This window comes from Bombus flavifrons, chromosome 5 (assembly GCF_040668555.2).
Source record: "Bombus flavifrons isolate JBK064 chromosome 5, iyBomFlav1_principal, whole genome shotgun sequence".
NCBI classification, from domain to species: domain Eukaryota; kingdom Metazoa; phylum Arthropoda; class Insecta; order Hymenoptera; family Apidae; genus Bombus; species Bombus flavifrons.
Genome location: NC_138446.1, coordinates 6,623,052 through 6,648,196, shown reverse-complemented (window position 1 = coordinate 6,648,196; position 25,145 = coordinate 6,623,052). Strand labels below are relative to the sequence as shown.

Genomic DNA, 25,145 nt, shown 5'->3' with positions numbered 1-25,145 from the left:
CGTTAAAAATTTTGCCAATATATTGCCGGGTAATTAGGTATCATTACGATGTTAACGAAATTTCACAATATTTTACACAACACACGTAATATATTCGTAAAAGTTGTCGACAAGTATATGAATACTTCCGCGAGGCATTGTAATCGGTGAACCAACTTTCTTATCGAAGCAATCTGAATTTCCACGGAAAGATTTACTTTGCAGTACATTGCACTAACTTTTGTACAAATTACGAATTACGGAGACATATACTATTTTCTTAAATTACGAGATTATAGTATTTCACAGATCGATAAACGAAATTAAAAATCGCTACCGTAACAATTATATTGTAATTGAAAAATCAATAACTTTCTGGGTCACTGTCGCGTTTCTGATTATCCAATTTCTCTGTTCTCTCTCGACATTTGTTCATTGAACTCATCCACGTGACACGAAAAATATTCAAAAGATCGAGTTCTCTCGAAGCTGAGCCATCCACGTGGTTCGATCAACGCGGAGCTGTTCGAAACGGATATCGCATACCCGATCGATCGAGCGTTCTTCGAGTAATTTTCAGCCACGATCGTTGCCAAGGAATGCCTTCTCCTCGAATCTCGTGCCAACAGCTTCGACGCCACTAAGCCATTTCTGATGGCATTGAGTCTACTCCTGTCCCGAGAGAAAAGTCTCGACCTCCAGAAATCGAACTTGCTATTTTTCGAACCGTGTCGCTTCTTATTGAAACGCCGGAAGATCCGACAGATTTTTCTTCCTTTGATCCCTTACACTTCCGCCCTCGCATTGTCCGTCGAACAAGAAGCAACCAGATTACATTCTGCCATCCTGCCATCTATGAGAATTTGTTTCTGAGAAGATCCAAACTCGCTTTTGGTATGGATGAGAGAATTTTATTAACTTTTTTTTATTAATCTAAAGGATACGTGTCTCTTAATTAGTGAAAATTTAGAAAATTGTTATTGATTACCGCACGTGTTTCGTAAGAAGTATCGAAGAAATATTTGGAATTTTTAATATTGTAATAATGTGGCACTTAGAATTCAACTTCGTAAACTTTTATCTTTGTCTTGAAATCGACTTTCGATCTTAAGATTTTGATAAAACTAATCACGAATGTACCAGATGTAACATTAGGGTTTTAATTGAGGATTAAATATTGTATTTCAATTACGATAGAATTTATGAAACTGATAAAATCTCTTAGAATACTGTAATTAAGCTTTTCGATAACAAACCGACGACCATTTTATGTATCGTTTATATGTCGATTTTATGTATTTTTCTGCGAGCTAGACGCTAAGAGGAATAATGAAAACATCGATTGACGGCAAAGTTGGCGTCTCTTGGAATATCGATATCAATTTTTGCTCTATATGAATAACGCATAAGAATCTTCTATATTTTACAATTTTAAACAAATGACGACAGTTTCTTATATATTTAAATGCCATAGATTGCATTTATCTACCCCCAGAGGAATACAACTTCCAATAAAATACACGTAATAAACAATGTTATGATATTGTGTACGTAAATGCAAACATTTTCTAGAAACTTTATCGCAGAAACTTTTATTATAGTATCTGCTAAAGAGGGTGGGAATTGGCCTTGTACATTTTTCTCTATCATTTTATAACACTGATATTATTCACTTCACATGGTACACGTTCTTCATAATTGAAAACTTCGTCGGTATCTATTTCATCGATACCAGCAACCCTATCTATTATACTTTCATGCTTACATTATATCATAGAACTATTATTATCTTATATAAAACAACCATGACGCTAAAAGCCGCTACGCCATCAACGGCTTCCTATTTTAACTTCTTCTTACTTCAATCAAAAATATCAAACTCATCAGAACGATGGATTATAAGTTGTTAATTTGAGCAATTAATAAAATCATGCAAGTGGGTGATCATGCAGATATACATGTTAGAACAATTCCTTCGTGTTAAAATAATTGGTAATCTCTTTGGAATTTCAACTATCCCAAAATTTCCCTTTAACAGACATCGTCAATAGCAAAACCGATTGACCTTCGTCACTCGGTCTAATTGCTCCCAAACTAGACGCTCGGGGACTGAGTACGACCATACGATGCGATAGGCCAACGAAATTCGTCCCAGCATACTAAGAATTCACCATAGAAGATCTGCCGACCAGAAGTATCCCTGAGGGACGTTCAGGACCGATAATAATCGTCGATCTCGACGAAACTGCCCTACCGCACGTTATCGTCCATTATTCCTCTCTAGGGGCTTCCCGAAATTTTCTTTCCACGACGATTCCTCTTATGTTGTTTCAGTTGTTCCTCATCATCGGGAAACACATGGTTTATATTATATTTAGTTTTCGTGCTCGAGATGTTCTAACAGATATTAATTAATGGACGTTCGACATTCACAAAAATCTATGTACAAGCAGGATATCGGAGAAGTTTCTCCTTTGAGAGCTGGTTTTATTGCATTGCGGACAAAGTTCTTTGAGGCGACGTTTATGACGTTGGATTATGCGGTTAAAGTTGAATGGCGTGGTATTTAAATTTTTTTAAACAGGTGAGCATTAAGTAACATTGTGACGTTGTATTTTAATGTGTGGATAATAGTTTTTAAAAAAAAGATGTAGGTCGGCAAATTTCGAATTGATAAAATTGCACTGCGTTAAGATGGATTATTTCGAATACCGTAGAAAGCTCGTATATTTTAATTATTTGAGAGTTGGCGATAAATATTTTGCATATTACGACGTGGTAAATAGAATTGGTTTCGAAATTACTCTCATTTGACATTTATTACACGCTTAATCTACCGCGTATTTTATTCCTAACGATTACGTTGTAATGTAATCTTTACGAAATCCGAAGAATTTTTAAGTTTGTAGCGCATGGAACATGGAAAACTCGAAATGTTCTAACAGTCATCGTAATTTCAACGTATTAATTACTATACGAATTAATTAGTTGTTAACAGAGGATGTTATTACGAGATCAATTGGCGGTTACTAGAGCGGAATAGTTCTAAAGTTTTACAATTCTAAATATACGAAGCGGTTACGGAGATCGCAATATATCATATTTCATGAATATTAATATCAAGCCTTCCTTACTAATTCTAGAAACATTAGAAATATCTCCCTATTCAGGATCTCTTCAATTCCATTTTTCACAGTTTTTTATTATCTAACCTTCCCCGAATACAACTGAAAAATTTATTTGATCATATTTTCCAAACGATATTGTCTTTTTTTATGAAAGACCATAGCCATTAAATATCTATGGGGCCACGATGTCGGGTATTGATTTTATGGTGACATCGACATGGCCGTCTAACAATGAGTTAAGAGGAATAGAACCATGTGTGTGTGTGTGAGAGAGAGAGACAGACAGAGGGAGAGAGCTGGCCACGCTCAGTACAATTCTCCGGGAATATTTGTCCAACATTTGTAAACAGTGTCATATCTCGAGAGGTACAATAATCCTGGAAAATAAGTTTTACTTCCGAAGTCGTCTTTCATCGTATTATCATCGTACGTTACGTGCTTTATCTCCTTTTGTCCACCGCCCACAGACCTTCCTTCTTAAAAACTACGGAAAGGGCGGGGGCAGTAAAACTTGGTAAAACAATCTTTAAGAAGTTTTAGCAGAAGACTGAGTTCATCTTATATTCTTTTCCCTTTCGAGGTAAAGACAAGCGGAAGTATTTTAATATGAACCTTTTATTGTCGAGTCATCGTCTTGTCTACTTTTTGGAACTTCCTTTAAGTTCCAAAGTAGAAGTAGGAAATGTTACATCATTCAATATATGAATGAATCCTATTTGTTTCTTGTTTTTTATTGTATATAAATCAGTTTAATTATACTTTCCTTAATATTTGTTCGTAAAATAAACATTTTATGTGTAAATTCGTTAGAAACCAAGTCTTCCGACAAACGATAACGATATTTCCTCGAATTGTTTCGTTAAAGCTATCATCGATTCGCCAGTGCAATTGTGGTAAATGCACTTTCTAGGGGATGTTTCATCCCTTGTCGGTAACGTAGAAATTCCTGGTTTACGTTTTCCTGGAAAATTGTGGAAACACGGCAATAATATCCCAAGTCGATAACACGAGTGGAATGCAACAGTCGATGAAGTTGCACCCTTTTATTTTACCGACAATCGTTTTGATTTCAGACACTACATTATTTTGTAACATAATCCTTCCATGATAAGATTCTTATACAGCTACCTTTAGCATTTTTTCATTAATAAAGTGTATTTTAAATAATTATACGACGGATTCATGCATTTATAGTGATTTTAAAAGCATAAAAATGTATACAACATACAAAAATATGTCAAAATTCGTAATAATATCTAGTAGATGAAGCAAATCTCTATTTATATTCTGTTTCTTCAATTACATGAGATTAAAATGAACATTCGCAGTTTATTAACCCCTTAACCTACAACATTAAATATTACGGGCATAGCCCGTAGTAGATGATCTGACCAAACGTAAGTGTTACGGGCATAGCCCGTAGTAGATGATCTGACCAAACGTAAGTGTTACGGGCATAGCCCGTAGTAGATGATCGGACCAAACGTAAATGGGCCCAAAATTCTCGAACGTAAATCGTAGGTTAAGGGGTTAATAATACTTCTAACATATTATGCACCTGGAAACAATTTCTATATGTAAATATATTTGTCTGTTACAGCGAAAAAGCAAAATGGGGCGGCATTACGGACGAACAGTTTGGGCTCGGGGGCAAGAACACCACCCCTTGAGAGGAAAAGCAAATTTTCAGCCCTCGGTAGACTCTTTAAACCGTGGAAGTGGAAACGGAAAAAGAAATCGGATAAATTCGAAGCTGCCTCATTGTGTGAGTATATTTTTAATAATAAATATTAAAAAATGTGAAATGATAGATTGAAAAATAATTTAAGGATATCATTTGATACACTAAATGACCTTTAGTGTATCAATTGACAATCTAGTGACAATTTATCGATAAGCCAGGATATTAACTAGGAGTTGTTCTTCTCGATTGCAGCGCTCGAGAGGAAAATCTCTGTACGAGCTAGCAGAGACGAGTTGGTACAGAAAGGAATCCTGTTGCCCGTCATAAGGTCCACGTCGTTTCCGGAAAATGGTGAGTTTTCCGCTTTTACCGTATGTCAGAGATTTCATAGGAAAACCTGAAATGTCGATGCTCGAGAGGAAATTGAACTGTCCCATATTTCATTCGTGCTATTGTTCCTTACGATGGTACAATTTAAATTCAAATTTCCATTTTGTGATCGAACTTACATACCTTCGTGTTTTATTTAAACAAAAATTAAACATTCATGTACCCACGAATATCCCTGAAGAGGTAATTGTTATTTTGTAAAAATTAAACAACATCGAACCACATAACAATTGGTCAATATCCATCTGTTACTTTCAAATTTTAAACAAAATGACATTTTATATGTAACGACCTAATATCTATAATCGAATTATCTCTGAATTTCGAGAAAATCAACCTAACAGCCATGACCATCGTTCACGAACGTATTAACATACCAAGCTTTCAGAATAACATATGTATGTTTCCCCTCAACCATAGACTACGTTCACTTATCTCAAGTTTCTCTTCAACCCCAATTTCTCTTATCTGCACAAACTTCAACCATCGTGAACTACCATAAACCAACTCTATGAAATCATAAAACCAGTATCTACGCGCACGAATGTTATCAAATTCGAAACAACCATCGAATATCGCTAAAGTTTCAAATTTCGAGTCACTTTGGGGGATGAGATCTCTGTGGGATGGAGTTTTATTCGTCGTGGACAAATTCGGGAATGTACGAGTACAGGACCGTCTGTCCCGTGGAAATTGTCCAGCCTCCGGCTAATCAGGAAATAAGGGCCCATGATTTGCGGGTGGGAACGAGACACGATTGGCAAGACGAAACGCTAAAGAACGTAATTAAGTTCCGCGCTTGTTATCACCCAGACATGGGCTCAATTTCCGGAACCGTCGGACACGTGGTGCGTCTACCTTCGTTTTATAGAAACGTGGCCAATTTTGGATAGCTATCGTGGTTGTTTCATATTTTCTGCAGATTGTCTTCATATATTTCTTCTCTCTGTTCATATATTTTTTAATAGCGCAAGTACGTAACGTTTATTGTATGGTGTGCCTGAATCGATACTGAGGATAAAAGAAGTAATTGCCTTTAGATTTTCTGATAGACCAAATTTTCGGATCCATCTTTTAAAATTTATGAAAGATCAGAGATGAGTTTCAAAGTGGAACGATTATTTTATCATGAGACGATAATGATACGGACCTTCTTACCGACAAAAATGATAAGACAGCTTCTGTCAGAAATTTAAGTTTATTACATACATTCCACGTATCAATATTGATTCTGTCGTGTTTTTTGTCGTTTCCTGTACCGTACTAAATTACCTCTATATTATCCTTTCCTTTTCACTGTACTAACTTAAACTGGTTTTAACATAAACTGGTTTTATGTTTATAAAACATACATCCATCAAGCCTAAACACACATCAATGTGACAGACATCCGAAATTTCTCTTTCAACTCTGAAAACTTCACTCTTGTTGGAGCCAATCGATCTCTTCATCACATTCTCAAAAGTAAACGGCAAAACACTTCCAAACGGTTGAAGGCCGAAATAGCTCCAAACGATAGTACACCGAAATAATTGAACACGCTCGCCATCGATTTCAATCCTCCTCTTCAAATTGCATCGTCAGAAACCATCCATTCCCAGTACGAACCATTGCCTGAAAACCATTCGCTTAAACCAGCAGAAACGTGCGTACAGACTGTTTCAGACACGCCGCCGTGTTCATTAATATTTCCTGCTAATCGTTCTCGTTGCTCGTTTCCAGAAACGGCCGGCGACTCTCCCGACGGTCAGAAGCCGCCAACGCCGCAACAGACTCCCCAGCAGCAGCAACAGCAGCAACAACAGCCGCAACAGCAGCAACCAGCCGCTGGGGGTATTGGTACCGGTGGCGTCGGTGGTGGTGGCACCCCTGCAGCAACACCCACGTCAGCCGGTACCGTGCAGCAATCCCAACAATCCCAGCAAGTAGCATCGGCCACGCCGACCCCTACGACTGCCAATCCGCATTCTACAGGACCGCCCAGCAATCAACCCTCGCCGCATCCCTCGCCCCTTTATCCAGGGATACCACAGCCAGGTCAGCCCAACGGCAGCACGCAAGGTAAGATGCAAATATCGATATGATCCGAACGCGAAATGCTCGAATTTCATGGAGATATATACTATGGGAAGGTGTGCGCTGCATCTTTTCTTGTGGGAATTGGAATTGAGATGTATGGGATGTATAGATTGGAATTCAGCTATACGAACGTATGGTAGAACTTCGTTTAGACGTAGTCGTGGACAAAAAATAAATGGATGTGTAATGGATTTGGTACTTACTACAGTTATATACTTAACTTTTATTTATTATATATCCTTATGTATCTCATGTATTATATATATAAATATATACATATCCTTCTACATGGTATATATATTATTCAGTAACTAATTTGACTGTCCAATTATTTTTGTCCACGATTGTAATTAGACTAGGGATTTTTACGCATTTATGGGAAATTTGATGCTACAAAAATGCATATAATTTATATAATATGCAAAAACATGTCAAGTATCCAAAATAGAGTGTTTATTATAATACTTGGTAGGTGAAATAAATTTCTATTTAGATTCCGTTTCTTTAGTTATGTTCATAGTAATATAAAAATGCATAAAAATCTGTTAGTTTGATTAGAAGTTATACGATTAAAATTCATAATATATAATGAAGATGATGAAAATGAAACATTTAAAGAAGAATATAACTAGTCTCAAGTATCTATGGTATATTTGATTGCTTTGACGTAAATAATCGTCAGAAAACACATCCTAAGTCTTCCGAAGCCTAAGTACTTATGCTTGTCAAAATATCTGAAATTAGTTACTTTGATTTTCAAAATATGTAAATTTTAACATCTGACCGATTTTACGAGTAGATTATATCGTTTCCATTGACTTTACTGACTGGATTAAGGGTCTTACGGTCAAATATGATCAATAGCGGTGTTTGATATTTGGTTTGACGAGAGGTTTGATTGGCTGTAGAAAGTTCGTGATGATTTTATGCTGTAGGTTAGGGTTGGCGATGTTTCTGCGGGATTTTGGGTGTGTTAGGATCGCGGCGGAAGATACTGGGGTTGGTTAAGAGTCGCTTGGGAATTAAAGGGGGAAATTGTTGCTTAAAGGGGTGTGTATGATTCAAAAGGACATAGAAGATTAGGTTTAATTCAACAGGTGATAAAGAGACATGTAGGTCAGATATATTATTAGAGAATTTTTGGAATTTTCTATCCAGAAAATGGATTTCATCGTCCTTTTAACGAACAAAATTCTTAGAAATCAAGAAGCTTAAATTTATAATTCACTATCCTGGTTCATAATAATAGTGTAAGATTCTACCGTAGCAAAACTCTCTTTAATACTACGATGCATTCTAAAAATAAATCGTCTCTCATATCGTATCTGAGTTCCAATTTCTGTTAATTGGGTCATTTCTTAATCGGAATCTTCTGTAATCACCAAATTAAAATTTGATAAAGGCAAATTAATTTCTATTAGAACAATTTTAGCCCGTTTATATTGACATAATTTATCGTTAGCAGAAATAAAACGACTCGTCATGAGATACAAGGTTTCTTAATAAGAGATTAGCAATCACGGCGACGTATTAACTCGTCTTCTTCAATTATGAGGTGAAATATCTGTGTGAAACGCAAATTGTCGTCTCATCGACGTTTATCTTGAAATTATAATTTCTTAACGTGTAGGAGAGTTGAAGTGGTTGCAAAAAAAGGCCAGGGAAATTATAGCCTCGTCCCCATGGTATCTAATGCGAACACGCACAATGGCGCGAGTACGGCGTTGACCTAATTACCAGGAATCACGTGCTAGAGGCGGCATTAATGGGCTACCAAGTACAATCGTGGTATGTCGTGCTGCATGACGATCGCTTAAATATCTCATGGAATCTCCGCCTCGTCCAACTGAGTCGCGCAATAATAATAACTTTGACAACGTTTAATCATGCCTGTTCAATTAATACCAGATGTCAGACGTGTCCATCCTTCACGAGGATGCAAGATTATTAGGTTGTACAATCCTCTTTGGTGATTAGTGATTACATATATATATATTATGAAAACGTATTAAAGACAAACTAGTTTTCAATTTTACTACTTCAAAACATTTTCTTCGTTAAAGTCTGTGGCATTAGTTTTGCTTTAATGATAAAATCAGCAGAAGAATCGGTGTCGGTACAACCGCAGACATGTTTAAAATTTTTAATTAATAGTATTTTAATTAAAAGTATTTGTACACCATTGTATTTATCATAGCATTTATATACTAATTATTTAATTTCAAGTAGTATATTAAATTTTGTATTATTTAGTAATACCTTCATACGACTACAAAAAGTTGATACTGTAAAAGTGAAATGTAGAAACTACTATAAAAAAAATGCTTCATTTGAAAATAAGGATAAGAGAAAGAAATACTTTTTGTAGCCACTGTATATGAAGACAAAGATGAGAACGAATGTCCAACATTCTGGAAAACTCCAAAAACCGTATTTTACAATCCACCCCACGACAGAATCGAAATCTTTCCACGAACGACATCTGATCCCTTTGTGTCGTATCGAGTTCACAAATCTGCCGGGCTCAAGGAACAATCCCCGATCTTTCACCCCTTTTTCGTGCTCCATATCTGACCATCGGCCAAACAAACCTATCGTGTTTCTGCCGCGGTTTAAAGGGAAACCGTAAAAGCACATTTATCATGCGAACTGGTAACGCAATATCATCCAGACGATTCGAAACCCCAATTTTCCAACCTCTTTTCAAGATTTCTTGAGATTTCGTGGCATGTCTCGCGAGTCCTTTTGTCGGTTAGCAACCTGTTGCGATTCGTGAATTTACTTGACGCGTTTCACCGGTATAACTCGACGCCTCCATTTCGCTGTTTGTTTAAAGAAGCGCCTTCAAATATGCTCTGGCTATGAAATCTAAACGACAAAAGGAGCACACGATCAATAATATTGACGATTTGTTTTAATCTTCTTGAAACTTCACACGGCCATTGTTATTGACAATACATGTTCGCTCGCTTGCTGCAACAATGACATAATTTAGAAATCATGATTTTAGGGAAAACGAATCTGAATGCTTTGAATTGTATAACTTTAAATTGTATAAGAACATCACGTTAGAATGCCAAGTTGATATAACGGGATGTCTAACTTATACAAAAATATTATAATGTTGTCATTCAGTTCGATAAATTTACATTTACTCTTGGAATAACATTCTGAGTTACAATCACTGTTAGCGCGAAATTCACTCCGCGTTCAAGATTTATTTAATATTATCTCGTTAGTGTAAACAAAATTTCAACAAGAACCACGCTCAGATTTTCAGCGATGAAATCATAAATTTAAAATATTATATATTACTGATGAGGAAAAAAATATGTGAAAATTATTTTGATTAAATGTATGTAACTTTTGTGTGCAGTTACAATTTAATTTCATAATATGCACCGAACCAATAAAAGAGTATTGGACTTTGATCGTACACAATCAATATGATTCTCAATGATATTGACCCCTAAAAAGAGTCGAATTTGCATGCAGGATGACAAAATATTGAGCATAATCGCGCTTTTAAACGGACGGACTACGCGGAACAATTTACTCGCAAGCGCGTTACACGCGAATAATACACTTCCTGCAGCAGCTGCTTCCGGCGAGGAATATTCACTGGCTTTCCGGTGAGTCGTTAATGTCGCGGCCAAGCTGGAAAAGAGAATCTTCTCTTTGAGAACTGTACGCCACTAGCTTCAGATTTCTTTTTTAGTTTTTGTGGTTACTTTGATGAACGCTAGCGTATGAACTAAATCTCGTGTCTAGGGAATAAGCTTCTCTTTCCAAATACGAAACAAACTATGCTCTTTGGCGGTTTTATGATTAAGCTAACAAAGCTAAAGAATTCTTCCACTTGAACAGCAATTTTCATATATTAATTAGCTTTCTCTGAAACAACAATTAAGCTAAAATTCGAGAAAATCGTCACGAGTGAAAGTTTTCATACCAGTCATCTCCCAAAGTTACAGTGAGATCAAAGTTTAAAAATTCTGCGGACTAAAAAAAGTTATTAGGAGTAAAAAATTGTATGAGTCTTTTTAAGCTGCAGTCAAGTCGAAATTTGGAAATTCCCTCACCTTAATAAAAATCTTCCTATTAAACAACATCGTCCAAAATCACAATCAACCCAAATATATAATTCTGTCAAAATAAAACATCTCGTATTAAATCAACCTCTTCTTAAACAACAAACAAAAGCCAGAGCCAAAAAGTTTTTCCAATTATCCCAAGTACCAAGGGGAAATTACATCCTGTGCCCCGATAGACTGCCAAAATTCGTCGGATCTCGTCACTGCTCCATCGATCCGATGCCATAGAAATATTTCAGGTAGACCCTTGGATCCGCTACCTAGCTAAACACGGAAAAGACGAAGAAACCTCGAGGGTAGAGAGAGGGTTAGGTGGAAGAGAAGTGGAGGGTGGGGTGAATTAAACGGCAGTGATGGAAGCTGTAGGATGGAAAAGGGTGCAAACAGAGGATAAAACGTCGTGCAGACTGTGGAGGCTGGGTTAGCGTAGCTCTTTGTCTGTCTCGTGGCAAGAACCATGGGAGGCAACGACGATCGATACGCTTCTCTGCGTACATTACGAACTGAAGAGCCTACCAGCCGTTTCTTCTCTCTCTCTCCCCCCCTCTCTCTCTCTCTCTCTCTTTCTCCTTCCTTTTGGATATCCTTCATATTTATTTTTATTCTTCGGTTTTTCAGCTCTTTCGTGCATTTCAGGAGACCGTGTAGTCCAAAAGTATCGAAAAATGAGATGGAGACGCGATCTTGTTAGATAACCGCGCCTTTCTAAGTTTCGATGATGAGATCTTAAAATTCTGAAAAGATCGAGTTGTCGTTAGTGGGAAGCAAGGGGTGGTTTTCAGCAGGTCGCGGTTTCGGTAACTTTTATTCCTTGGGAAAATGAGTTTATGTTTATATCATATATTTTAACATGATTACTGTCATCGTTGATTATGTCAGGTTCAATGCTTATCAATCTCTCAACCATGTAACAATACCAAACCCTATTATTATTTACGTTTTATTTGATTTATCAAGAATCGTATGAATTTAATATAACTTAGCAAGAGTGAAGGTTCCAGGAACTATTAAAAATGGAATGGTTCCTTCATTAAAAATATTCCTGCAAGTCAACAAAAACCTATTACGATCTCAATCAACTTCACCATAGAGCTACTGCTCATTCGCAATTACCTTTCATTCTTCTTCTTGCAATTACCTTACTCCATCTTGTTCTCACTACGTTACCTCAATCTTTTAACCGCACGACAACATCAAATTCACGGACAACATAGAAAGCCTAGTAACTCACCTTTTTCCGCCAGTCTATCTAACAAATTACCCTAAACCCAACCACCCTCCCCCAAGGTCCCAAACTGAATTCCAACAGCGAGAGCATCACGCGGTGACAAATGAAAAGGAGCACGAGAAGCGTCATGCCATCACTTCAAAGGACTGCAAAAGAACTCTCCTGAAGTCGAAAACTGTTCGCGTTACCACCCCTATCCTCGCAGACCTTTCTGGTGATGAATCGTTGGTATAAGGGAGATTTTAGCAATAGAGAGTATCAGGGTCACCATTAACGAGACCCGATGTAGGCATTGTTGTTGGTGGGTCTCCGGGTTAAGGAGATCATTCGAATCCAGCGGAGGGTGGAGACAGAGGAATGGGGTGACACTTTGCTAACCGCTGAACGTTAAGGAATGGGACGTTTATTGCGTCGTTCGGGATGGCTGTTTGAAGAAGACGTTTGTTATTCCGTGCAATTGAGTGTTTGTGTTATCTGAGGGAAGATCGCAAGGGAGATTTCGGTAGTTGGGGGATAGTTATGCAGATTTCGTCGGGGAAATTATGCGAATCTTCTAATTAGGCTATTCAGTCACTGCCTCGCCGTATTCCAATTGAAAATCCACGAATTGCTCCATGCAAAATTATGTAAGAATTATTTTCCAGATTTAATTAGAGGTTCGTTGAAGTTTATCGATGTTTAAAAGAACGTTCAGAAGAGTAATATTTTTACGAAAGATTATCCTCGTTTGTTTGCATCTCCCTTCTTTGGCCAAGGTTTTGTCCTTGTTTTCTTTTTAACTAACGTTCTCGGGGGAAATGTGAATGGCAAACTCATTAGAGCGTGGAATTGGAAGACAAATATGGAGAAACTTGTATTGACGTAATTTTCATCGAAGCTCGGTGAATGATATCAGTTTCCCTGATTTTCTGTTGTTTATCGTTCAAATTAATGGTATTTTCTATTATTTTTGGTTTTGAATATATACTTATTTGTAAATATTATGCACGTACATCGCGTGGATATTAAATTGAAAATTGTATTTAGTACATTTAACAATATTGTGTTATCGTGCAACGTTTGTAAATTTTCATGACGTAAAGAAGAAATGCAAATCAAACGACAGCTGAGAAACGAGCACAAAAGCAGTTAATTGTAATATGAAAATTACTCACTGATTTCTTATATGTGTCTCTTGCGAATCATATCCGAGCTGGTCTGTAAATTACTTGAACATAATCAAATTTGATTAGATGTTTTGTTAATTAAAAAAGAAAAAACAATATTCAGCAAAAATTCTTTATGTAATATAGGAAATGTTTTAAATTACACATTCTCGACGTAACATAAATACAATAATTTATATAAGGTTTTAACAATAAGCTCGTACAAGGTGCTGCTAAAGTGTGTCTGACCATACATGTCCCACTTCTACTTATAGTTTGCTCTCGTTCCCCGAGATTCAGTCTTTAATCCACACATCTATAAATCAGTCATGCAGACTATAATGAATTGAAGTTCTACAATCATAAATTTATCATGTGTCATGTTTCATATTTCCATATATTTTCATAATGATCTACACATATATCGCCTTATGAGGATCTTTAATTTCCTTTTTGATATAACATATAATGACACATTTTGAAGTAGCATAGAGCAATTTTTCATAAAGTGAGATCAAAATACATTATTTGTATAGATAATAGAAATATCATATGATGAGTAATAAATAATAAAAAAAAGTAAATATAACACTCTAATAAAGATAAAATAAGTCTGATATAAAGATTTAATTAATAGCTTTAGTGCATTAATGAAAATATCTCTATTACAGACAAAATTTACGGTTCATAAATTCATTGTCTTTAAATTAATAATTCCACCTCGTATATTATTCCTTCTATGCTTACAAAATCCAATACTCAAACTACCATTTCTCGGCGTTCAATACAATACACCGCTTCGCATAAAAAATGCAATAGCTTTAAATAATTATTTCCTAAATCAAACATTCATTCTCATTCTTTTATAACGCAGTGAGATATTTAAGAACCACCATTCCAATTTGTATTCCTCCTCGTCTCTCATGAATCCAGCTCTCGTGAATTTAACATTCAAACCATCATTCCTCAGAATTCGATAAAAAACACTTCAGATATAATCCATCCCCCGAAGCCTCACAATTCAAATGGATCCTTAACAATTCTTAACAATCTTCAAACATCGTTTCAACCACTTCAATTAACCAGAAAATTCAAGATCTCTTCACCACTGCCGCCATCCTTAATCCACGTCAAAACATATTTTTCCGGAACAACGATAAAAACGCTATCCGAAGTATGTAACAATGTAACAAAAGAGCATGCGTACCGCGCTCTCGGGCTAGTCGCCGACGTGCATATTTCAGCGCGGCGGCACTCGTTTTCTCTCGCGCGTACGTGCAACGGGGCCTCCTCGCATAGGAGGGTGGAGGAGGAAAGGGTGCATGACGAGAGAGAAGCCGGGTCGATATTGACGCAGGCCTGTAGTGAAACCTTACGGGCATCGTCGTCGTCGTCGACGTCGAACTAGCGGCGAAATTTAAACCGGAGTGGGGGATCCGAGAGGAATTTTCGTTTGATCGGTCGCACGAGCACGATCGAACCCATGACTCTACATACACGTATATCCCGATACTTTTCAGTGAATAATTTTGAATACGTAACTCAGCCAGATAAAGAGATCTCTTTCGTGCACCAATCACTTTGTTACTTATTTTGCAAAAATTATTACTTGTAATGTACACCCTATAGTAAGGTCAAAATGTTACTACGAATGGTATTTGACATTTTAAAGAAACCTGGAAAGTATTGCCTTACGATTCTCTTTATAATAGCATCGGAATTTTCCCAGAAACGACATTAAATATTTTTAAAAATCTCAAAACTCACAGTTCGTTGCGTACAAAAAGTGTATCTTTCTGTAATTGATATTTAAAAGACTGTGCATTTTTATGCATTTATGGGAAATATCGAAACTAATATTCAAAAGTATATGAAATATCCGAAGTATAGTAGCTGTAACAATATTTGGTAATTAGAACAAATTTCTAACTAGGTTCTACTGTTATACTCGTGCGCATAAGAATATGAATTTGCATAAATATCCGCGATCTTCTTGTAATCTTCTCAAGAACGACATCAACGCTTAAACTTGTTAGCTGAATCTCTCAATTAAAAACATGTACGGCTATGAAAGTACAAATTAACAGAGACAAATCCACTTGAAGGGATTCGGGTGGACTTTTCGTCTGGATTTTCATTTCAATGAATAATTTAAATAATTACCTGAGAGAACCGACCCTTCGTAGTACATCGATGAATTCACCCCTGTTTAATTGAACTCGAATGTACGATCTCTTGAATTTCGCGCGCTTACAAGCGTTGTATTTGTCAATACATTGGCGGCGTTTTTTGCTTTTCATTTAGACTTTGTTGTTGCAGGGAGTTGTTCAACCCTCTTTGGGTTGCTTGCAGCTGTCTCAAAAGTAGCGATGATGAACGAGAGTAATTTCACAGAGCTGATATTTTACGTCGCTACGGTTGGCTGTTGATGTAGTTTCGAGAAATGACGCGGATTTTTGATACGTGCGAAGGCAGTTCGCGTGATTGTTATGGGAAAGTTGGAAGTTTGGTTTTTGTGGTATTTTACGTCTATGTTCTCTTCTTAGAAGAAATTGAAGTTTTGCGGTGACAGGAAAAATCGGAGAGACAGTGGAAGTTGATTACACTTTTAATTAGAGAAGATAGTATATAGAGACGATCTGTGATGTCCTACCTTGGAAAAATATTACGTCGCGAAGATTATGAAGTAATTAAAGAGAAAACGAAATAAAAAGTAAATTAGGAAATAAATGAATTTTAAATGGTATGAACAGTAAATTAACGAGTAAATGAATTTTAAGTGAAATAGAATGAAAATTTAAAAGCTAACGGGTATATCCTAAATAAAAAGTTAAGTTAACTATAACTATATTAAATAATAACTATATAAAATAAAACTATATTATATTTATTTCTTATATTAGTCGTATATTCTTATTATACCTATTGTTATAGAACAGGTGGGTGGCACTAGAAATATTAATTTAATAATATAAGAATAATCTAATATAGGTATAATAAAAGGGGGAAGGTAGACATCCAGAAATTCCCAGTTTATGACTGTAAAAACATAGAACGTTACCTTTTTGATATTCAGTACGCGAGACCAACAGCTAAATGCAAAAGTTGCCTCAATTCTCCTGCTAGCCACCTGTTTCAATGTTATCAGGCACGATATCAATTACCGAGCCAGGCACATAAAACTATCTTAAAACTACCAAGCGTAGTGAAATATTTTTCAGTTTAGTTTTCAGCATACGGTGCTCGTTGCAACGACTGAATCGATAGAGCAACGCTGGTTGATAAAATATATATATCGAGTTTGCCAGACGTTCAGAGACGTATATTTCTCCTAGCAAGTCCCGGAAGATATGAATAATTTGATAAATTAATAGTAAGAGGCACTATGAGTTCACTTTCTCTGGACAATTGTTAGGCTTACTATTCATATTCCTTCAAGGTCGTTTAACTTTCTATGATTAAGATTTTATTTTATTTTGCTATATTACTTTAAAATATTTTTTTAAGGCGAAGGAAATGCAAAATTTTTTAAATTTTCCATACGAGATTTTTAATATACAAATTCTTATTTTAAAGAATATGAAAAATGTATTATGCAATGTGGTTCATAAGTAGTTAGGTAATTTAACGTACTTGTTATTGGGTTCTAAAATGTGTGTTACTTCATAATTATCTTTTACGAGATATTGTTGCTTTTACCCATTCGTTTACAGCTAGTTTAAACGTAAAACATATTATCTTTTAACTCGTGCTACCTAAATTTAATTTTTAATAGTTGTCGTTTATTACCTTTTATTTTTGCAAGAGAAGAAGAATATCGCACACGTATAAAGCGTATATTTACAAAGATTGTCCGAGTTTACGTTCTAGCACACTGTGCACGAAAAATGTTTAACTCTAGTACCTAATAAAAAATAAAAAGATAATTTGAAAATCTGTAACATTATTGTTTCTCTGTATTTCTCCAATTCATATGATTTATATCGATCAATGTGGCGTCTGAATGATCTAATTATATCGTTTGAAAAATCTTTCCAAAGGATTTATGCCCATAAATATTTCTTACTTTGTGCCATTATCGTCACATATAATTAACTAAAAAATTGATAACAAAATAACTGCAATTCTAAAGAGACTTCCTTCACAGAAACTAAAACTTCCACAACACTCATTCAATATCACGAGTTATCAAATCTAAATTAAAGTAATTCTTCCTTTTCTGTATACCAAACTCCAATATCCAAGGGAAGAACAAACTAATCTATTTACAAAGATAAACAACGTTCGCCTCAAATCCGAGAATTAATGAATGCAACATAGCAACATTTAGAGAGATTACGGGTACACCGTATTATTATCCCTTCCTGCCGCCCTGGCTAGCAAATTTGACCAGATTTTGCGGGGTTTCCCCGTGAACTTGGCTTCCATGAAGTTCCCCACGGCATTTCGTATACACAAGCATTGTGCTGGGGATTTTGCGCATTCATTTTAATGGAGAAATTTCGTGGGACGAGACGTTAACGTGGCCAGTGAACGCGCTAGATTGTCATTTCTGATGATACACTGGAACATTGTCCTTCTGATCGCTCGTGTCGTACATCTTGTCGAGTACATCTGACGCGAAAACGCTGAATTTCGCCACAGGAAATGATGCTAACAGAGGTTTAACTGAAACCTGGTAGATTTTGAATTTTCTGCGTCTGATTTATCCTTAATGCTTTCTACAGGTTCTTTAGAATTTGCGACTCAATTTTACGCTTCTTTCAACAATCGAAAAGGTTTGTAATATTTAAGAAAATAATTTAACATAAAATTCTAGAGTCGAAAATTGTAGTAATGTAGATCAGTTCAGTGTTATTTTTTATAAAATAGGCTCCTGCGCTTGTGTGAGTGAGTATTATAAAACATTTGCGTTATATCATCTTAATTTTATATTATGTTTCATTGGTTATTTGATAATAGACGTAAGGAAGTTGTGTTTCAGCATTGGAAAGTAGTAGGCCATTATATCCATTAAGAAAAGAAAATTAATTTATATAAACTCTCACTATTGCTAATGGGTAAACTTGTTTCATTGAGAAGTCATTAGTTACAGAGAAATGCAATTAAAATCGAGGAAAAATTCCGTTCTACCTTGCTAGTCGTATAGTGAATTATGGTTAATATTATGTAAATCCTCAGCAATTATTCGCATTTTAATATTAAACATTAGATTGTTAGAATTAATTACGAATATTGTAGGAGTTTCAAACTTACTGTCAAGAGTTAAAATTCTCTATAAATTCTTTTATATTTTTCTTTAAGAACTGCGATAAATTCTAGTTTCCTCCTCGAGCACCGAGTAACGATTCTACTAAAACAACGGAACAAATTTCAAACCATAAGTAACGCAACAACATCGATTTGTTGTCTCGCGATTCAGGTTAGAGAAGCTCTTCACTCTGGAGTGGATATCTCTGGATATCATTGTTCACGGGTCGCGCGATTTTTATCTTGAATTTTCGAGTTAGAACGAAAAAAGGAAATCAGAAAAATTGACGGATAGAATTTCTAGTGCATTCGACCAAAATCCAGGTTATCAGTTCAATCATGGTTTTGATACTATCGAAGATCGATTAATCTGTTATAATGGAAGATCCATTAACGTTTGTCATATAACTTTGTATGCCCGTGTATCTAAAAAATGACACGACTCGAGCAAGTTTATCAGAAAAAGCGAAAAAATGTGAAAAATTTCAAAAGAATTATTTACTAAGTACATAAAGTTTTAAAAGTAAGTAGTATAAGGTAAGTAGTAAAAATAGTACAAAAGAATTTAAGTTCATTTGTTTTTAAATTATTCAGGGTAGTGCTTCGACTTACTCCACATCTCTTTGAAAAGAACGTGTAACATGTCTGTTAACTTTATATTATTACACACACATATTATTTTTTATGAAAATTCGTGGCCAGTATGTTACGTGACAAGCAAACATCGCAAGTTGCCTCGTCTCATAGTCCAAACCTGCAAAGCTCAAGTTCTGTTCTGACAAAACGTATTCCTACTAACATTTATAACCGATCAAACAAAATTCCCTTCAATTCAAAAAACACACCTGAAAGCGTAAAATTTTTCATGAATGCAAGAAAAGCCACAACTCATTCATAATTACATACTAGAAATCACCTAACCCGTAATGCAAATCCTCAATCTTAATTGTCGCTTTCATCTGAAATCCTCAAACCTGATTTTAATCGCCCTTATTTCACGATTTTCTCGACGAAAGTCGAGATCGCCGTTACCGATTACTCGACAAAACTAACAAGCACGTAGCCGGCCTGCGGTTGTCGACTTTCCTGGTTGAAATTCGTCGAATTACGACCTGCTGGACCCGAGCCGTGTTACTCGTTGCTGCAGAAAAGCGTTTGTAGGTGACCAAAATGGAATCGATTCCAAGGCTCCAACGGCGCGCGGTTATCCGCCGAAGTTCGGCGTCCCGTGGGAACACGGCGACTCCCATTGGATTTCCACGTTTTATCGCGGGTCTCCGTGTCGGCTACAGTTGGCGATATTTCAGGGAACGCTTATAAAACGTGTTTTTTACGGTGACTAGCAGCTCCATGGAGCACGGGCCACGCCTCACCTTCTCCAAGAAATTTGATAAAATTATCGTGAATCCACGGCGAAGAGCGGTTTTTCATGATTTATGAAGATAATCAGATTTGAAGATAACGAGTGGTCTCGAATGAACGCGACTCGCCCGGCCTCTGAAGTAATATCGCTTGAATAGGGGATTCTCTGGAAATGTCATTCAATGCAGATTTTTAGCGGGCTTTCTGGATAGCTTTCGGAAAATCCCTTTTCTACCTTCAGCAGTTGGCTTATATGAATGGAGATATAATGGACAGACCTCTGTATATTGCTGGAAAACTTGTATGAAATAAGAAGACTGATGTTATTTACCGGAAAATGAAAATCGGGAGAAAGTAATTTTATTGAAGGTGGTAGACAGGTTTTGTGGATTAAAATATGTTTTCAAGTAATGTTCAAGTTTCGAAGAATTAGTTACGAAGTTCGATTCGAGTACTGCGAGTAAATGCGTTTATGAATTTTTAATTTGCACATATTTTGGAACAGGGATAATTAAATCGTAAGAATTATTTAAATTAATTGAGAGGAAGTATCTTTTACGAGATTCATATAATTCGATTAAAATTTGAAATGTCGAATGATATACGTGTCTTCCTATGTGAATAGTTAAAAAAAATTTCTTTCTGTTGGAAAGAATGTTACCAAAATACGTAGGAAGAAGGAATTAAATAAGAAACAGATATCTACGTTTCTAAAAGTATGTTCCATTAACCACTATTAGGTTTGTAACGAATAATCCAAGAATTTTATTTCCGTCATATTTTTATACTATCATAGGTTCTTCTATAATATTATTACACGCTATTAAACATTCCATTTATAACCGCCATCGGTATAACAATCCACATTCATCTGTAGGTAAATTTGTCTCTCACGAGCAGACCAAAATTCGATTACAAAGGATTACCTGTATCCCATAATCGACGTCTGAAATCCGTCAAAAATGTTTCACGCGATCTATTCAAGTTACATTTCCCGATTCATACAAAACGACCAAAAAAATGGAGGAAGGGAGGAAACGAAAAAATCAATAAAAAAAATTTGGGTTCTCGTTAACGAACAAACGCACGGTTCCAGGGCGGCGTAACGATCGTTTTACAGACCCGTGGAACGAATTTCATCGGAAGCACGCAATCGTATCTCAGATTCCATTGATACAATACCCATGACGATAAAAGAGTTCCGTAGAAATGCAATAACCGAATCGGAAAAGCGATGTTAATCCGCTGACTGCCACAGTAGTCATCGGTGAACCACGTTACTAAATTCTGTATGATAAATGAATGATAAATGAAAGTATGATAAATGAAAGTAGAATGAAAGTATGATAAATTTCATGGATTAAAAAATGCCCAACAATGTGAAGAACGTAGATATCATTGTTAGAAAAAGGTGTGCAAATACAATACATATAATATTTCGCAAAAATTAAATATTATCGTGTAGTTTATTTCAATATATCGCGGTTGCTAGGACACACAAAATCTATAAAAACCGCGCGACAGTTAACGTGTTAAATAACAATTGAAGCGAAACGGAGCAAGTCCGTGAAATTCGTCGCGCTTACGAGTTCGTCGTTTCTCGAGCCAATCGAGTGTAATTCTCTGGGTTATGGCCGGGCGCACGTGAACCTTTTCAAGGCTCTCCACGGCCGGGAAATTTCACGAAACAGGACATGCCGCCCACCGTTTCGCCATTTCGTCTCTTGCATGAACCAGTGGCTACACCATTATGCGCGATGAATGCGATGTTCTGGTTTATGAAGTCGTTTAAAAGTCTCTTGGAAAGTACAAGCGTTTCGTGGATAGACGTGGTTACACGGAAATTCTTGTACCCCTTTCTGTATCGCTCCTAATTTTTGGCTTTTAGCGGTTGCAAAGTTATTTAGGCCGATTGTATAATGTCGAGTTTGTACAGTGTGTTCCAGAATGAAATTGACAACGTTTGCCAGCGTATTTGGGAAATCATTCTGAATGGAAAATATTTCATAACACCGTATGCTGTCTTCTTTTCCAGTCATCCTTCGCAGTAGTTTCGTTAATATTGGTATTCCCGTGCTATTGAAAAACCAAAGCAATTAACTTTGACTTATGAAGTTATTTAGCCTATTTTGGACATAAAATGTAATTGTCGGAAATGTTTGATTGATGGCTGGACGAATCGGGTTGCGTGTCGGTTCTTATGCTTCTTTTCCTGGTTTTTCAGTTATAATGACGATGCAGTTATTGCAATATGTATTTTGATAAGCTTGTTTTAACTTTACTAACAGACTGTATTATAATAACAGAATAATACAAGGGAGAGGGAACACGCGATGAAGGAATACTTAGAAACATAATGATAAAGCTATATACTGTAGCCACAAAGTAACTAACTAACGAAAACCGTAACTTGCAACTAAAATGTGCAACACATAGTCCATTAATAAATTTCTTTCAAGAAATTTCCTTAAGAGGATCAACAAATTCTTTCTTAAACAAATTATCGTATTATTATCTATCATATTCCATTATTTCTGTATTGAAAACAGCTTCCCTCGAATATTTCGATTCCAATCGAGAACTGGATTCACATGAACGAATCCAGTATTTCTGTTTCCTTCGTTATCGCGATCCTAGCAACATCCCATTCGCTACGTTCCTTCATACAGCGTATCCCGAGTGCAAATGGAATTAACGTAAGCAAAGTATACCTCTGTAGGCTTTCCACTGAAGTATCAGCATTCCTCTCGACACCGTTCGTGCGAGCCGCACGAGTGTCCGTCGCGAATGAATTAAAAATCTCGGGTCTGGCAGCCATCGCTGGCGTAAATATTTTTCCAGCTACAGCCAGAGAAAGTACTCGTCAGACTACAGATGGGGAACTCTGAATGAAAGATGAGGGGATCGCGTCACTGACATCGTGAACTTAGGTTTTTCTTCTCTTTATTTTTTTATTTATTTATTTATTTATTTATTTTAACGATTGCAATCCCTTTGGAGATATCTTGGTTAAATATCTACAGTTCTTCGAAATATTCCTTGCTTTATTTTATTTTTCTTCTTACCAGTTTTTGTGCTCTTAGGTTTTTATTCGTGTAGAAATATGAAGAGTAAATTTATGTAAAAATTCTAAACAGAAAAGAGCTGTGTGTATTAATTTTAACATTTTTTGGGGGGGGGGGGAACTATTAAAAATAAGAAATAGAGTAAAGCAAAAAAAACATGCAGGATATTATAAGTTTAAAGTATCACATTAAAAAATAGTACAATGCAATGCCAATTTTTTAAGCAATTAAAAGGGATAAATATCATTAGTAACAATTTTTAAATTGCATAGAATCATATAGTATGAAACGAGATGAAATCTCAATTTATAATCTTATGAATTATATTCTTATATTATATTCTTATTCATCTGAATCAGAATAATAATTTGAAGTATTTTATAATCAAAACATTTTTAATTTGCGCATATTTTAATTTAGCAATACTAGTGTTGTTTTCCTCTGAAATTGTTTTTACCATCCTTATTTTTTATAATAATATTTATCATCCATATTTTATTCTTATTTTCGAAGCAACATTCCTCGCGATATCGCATTTAATTGTTTGCATTCGGCTAATTGTTTTCGCGAGCCTCTTAACAATTCACTGAGAAAGAAATTCAGCTGTAATTCCATAAAAATTTTTGCCTGTTGGAAACCTTCTCACACTTAACTGAAGTAACGAACATTGATTACACATTCACTGAGAACAATATATTTTTCTTAGCTTGTTCGACAATTTTAATTGGCAATTGCATCGTTGCAAATTACACTGTTGTTCAGTTTTATTCAATTAAGGAACGAAAACCTTGATCAGAAATCCCCCAGCGATAGAAAAGTAAAAAAAACTGATTTATTGTCAACTTCAAATCCAATAGCTAGTAGCATTATTGTATAAAATAAAAATTACTATGAATACTCCTGGTGAATATCTGTTATACATATGTATATACAAACCTTCTTCAAATTCACTTGAGATGATAAAAAATGTTTAAAAGAAGCTCCACAACTGCTTCTTTCACTCGCGAGTGCTAAAATTTCATGGACGTGTATCATTTTCTCTCCTAATCTCCCTTAAAACTGGCTGTTCTGTGGTTTGGACGCTCATCCATCATGCAAAAGAAGCTCCAAAACCACGGCCTTAAACTCCAACAGTCCCTTGTCATACTGTCTATCAGTGTCACAAACCTCCCCTTAACCTAAGCACTAAATATAATTATAAATTTTCTTCTGAGCAATCCAATCTTTTTCTACACTGAAATCTCTAAACCATATATGTCACACGCAACAAATTAAATTAAATTTATAATAAATGGCATATATGGTATAATGAATGAAACTTGAGACAAGAACTTTAAGATAACGAAATAAAGGTAAAATGGTACGTGAGAATTAGGCCAACGTAGTTTCGATTCTCGTAACTGATTAAATATTCCACTTCGCTTAAAACTATAGCAACCACAACCCTTAATGCCAATTAACACAAAGAAGCAAGCACTCGCGAACCATCACGAGTCAGGATACGCCTCGACATATAATCGATCTGATTAGTTTCAAAAAGACCATCCCAAAGAGACGAAACTCGACGCTTCGTGCTCTTCGAACTTTCAACGACGAAGCTCAGTCCAAGAGCGATGTCTGACCGCAAGGGTTCAGCATCGAGACACGGATGACGACCTTCCAGACCAAAGTTCGTCACCACGAAAGCAGTCAATAAAATTCCATTCTTGTGTAGATTGTGTGTGCTAGACACTAGCTGTAC

At 35.9% G+C, this 25,145-nt stretch overlaps 1 protein-coding gene across 7 annotated transcripts in view; it reads left to right on the top strand.

The window, feature by feature from the left end:
• LOC138179967 (phosphatase and actin regulator 2) overlaps window positions 1-25,145 on the top strand; it is a 374,817-nt gene that overhangs the window by 122,425 nt on the left and 227,247 nt on the right. For all 7 annotated transcript variants that reach the window (XM_069113276.1, XM_069113277.1, XM_069113271.1 and 4 more), the window contains 3 exons: window positions 4,708-4,872; window positions 5,044-5,142; window positions 6,904-7,242. In XM_069113276.1, the coding sequence (XP_068969377.1) occupies window positions 4,708-4,872; window positions 5,044-5,142; window positions 6,904-7,242 (603 nt within the window). The remainder of the gene's footprint in view (window positions 1-4,707; window positions 4,873-5,043; window positions 5,143-6,903; window positions 7,243-25,145) is intronic.